This window comes from Haliotis rubra, unplaced genomic scaffold, assembly GCF_003918875.1.
Source record: "Haliotis rubra isolate DU_JTF1 unplaced genomic scaffold, ASM391887v1 Scf221, whole genome shotgun sequence".
In the NCBI taxonomy this organism is placed as follows: Eukaryota; Metazoa; Mollusca; class Gastropoda; order Lepetellida; family Haliotidae; genus Haliotis; species Haliotis rubra.
This window is the reverse complement of record NW_025766237.1, coordinates 366905-368572: the sequence shown is the minus strand read 5'-3', so window position 1 is coordinate 368572 and position 1668 is coordinate 366905. Positions and strand designations below refer to the sequence as shown.

At 42.7% G+C, this 1668-nt stretch overlaps 1 protein-coding gene across 1 annotated transcript; it reads left to right on the top strand.

Moving 5' to 3' along the window:
* LOC124277437 (galactosylceramide sulfotransferase-like) lies at positions 1–1668 on the top strand. Its single transcript, XM_046713136.1, has 2 exons — positions 1–451; positions 1550–1668. Exons 1-2 carry the CDS (start codon positions 1–3, stop codon positions 1666–1668), a joined length of 570 nt encoding a protein of 189 aa, XP_046569092.1.

Genomic DNA, 1668 nt, shown 5'->3' with positions numbered 1-1668 from the left:
ATGGAAGTGAATAACCATGTTGCATATGACTTCGGGCTTCCCCGAAGGATATTCTATAACGGAAGTGCGGTCGACGAGTATATTCGATCACTTGACTCCGATTTCGACTTTGTTTTACTCATGGACTATTTTGACGAATCTCTGATGCTTCTGCGTCGCAAGCTGTGCTGGAGCATGAAGGACATGGTTTACCTCAGAAGTAACAGTGGGAAAAATAAAGTGGATTTCGCTTTGAGTGAGGATGACCGGAAGTTGTTGAGGAAGTGGCAAATGGCGGACGTCGCCATCTTTGAGCATTTCCGTGCCCGGTTCTGGCGTCAGGTGGAGTCGGAGGGGAGGGAGTTGTTCCAGGAGACGGCGTTCTTCAAACAGGCACTGAGGAGGGTCCGCGACTACTGCAAGTACGGGAAGTTGCGATGGCCGTCGGTGGACATTGCGTCCTCGCCCTGGAGTGAGTCATTCACGGTGACGTCATTTGACTGTCATCTGATGGAAACCAATGAACTGGTTCTTGTTCTGCGACTTCAACAATCAGCTTGGGGTAGATATAACGCCTCTTTTACAATAACACCGGAACCTCAAAGACACCAATAATGCTAGATGCTTGTTAGAAAATACTCATCACTGGGTATATACATAATTAGCTAGTTACATGTACTTTCCAATGCAATGCCGTTGACTATAAGAACTCAACTCATAGTTTCACTAGTTCACGTGACTATTACACAATAGTTCTGACCCTGAAAGTGTGTGTGTGTGTGTGTGTGTGTGTGAATATCGCTTGGTCATGTCAAATCCTGTATGGTGTTGCGCCAGACTCATAAACTTAGATCTATTCTGTCATCTGTTCCAAATGTTTATCCAACTGAAGCAAGATGCTTTTGAAAGAATCAGTCACAGCAGGTCGTTCAGTGGCTTCAGCCTGTAACTTCTTTAGCCGGTGTTAAACTGAGCTTACATGAGCAGAAATCACAACCTCACTGTCACTTTCCAGATCTGGTAAGCGACGCTCTGATTGGTCGGTTAAACCTATATTCTGACCCGTTGTAGGATAGCTTCAGATCTGTAGTCAGCGGTAACGAGTACAATAGTCATATTTAAAGAGATGATGTTATATCCACTGTATTGTTGGATCGCTCGGTATTTGTTTACATATTGAGTAGCAAAACATTGCTATGTTTAACCCACGGACAGCATGACCTTTTGTCAGCTCTCGCTATTATCACACGCAAGCGTAAATATTCGTCGTGAATAGATACATAAAACGCAGAAAGAAGTTGTTAAAAAAGAAACTAACTGTCAAAGGGCACCAGTTCACCACTAAACTACTCATGTGCCATCTTCGGTGAAGAAATATTGTATGTTTTCAACATCTTCTCCAGAAACAAGCACAACACGCCAATGCCATGAAATTAAATTGTTGCCATGGAAACTCGAATTTGTTTTTTGTTTTGATAATCCTGAACTATCAAAATTAATTCTATCAAAGTTCACCACAATTCCTATCCATGTACCAATTTTGTTAAGGAACTATAGTACGGTTTTCAAGAGATGTTCCGGAAACGACATTTTGCACGGATGGACGAGAATGTCAACGTGGACACGGTTCAACCATCATGGAAGATTAAGGTCGGTAAACCCATCCTTGATGATGATGTCACTCCTTAA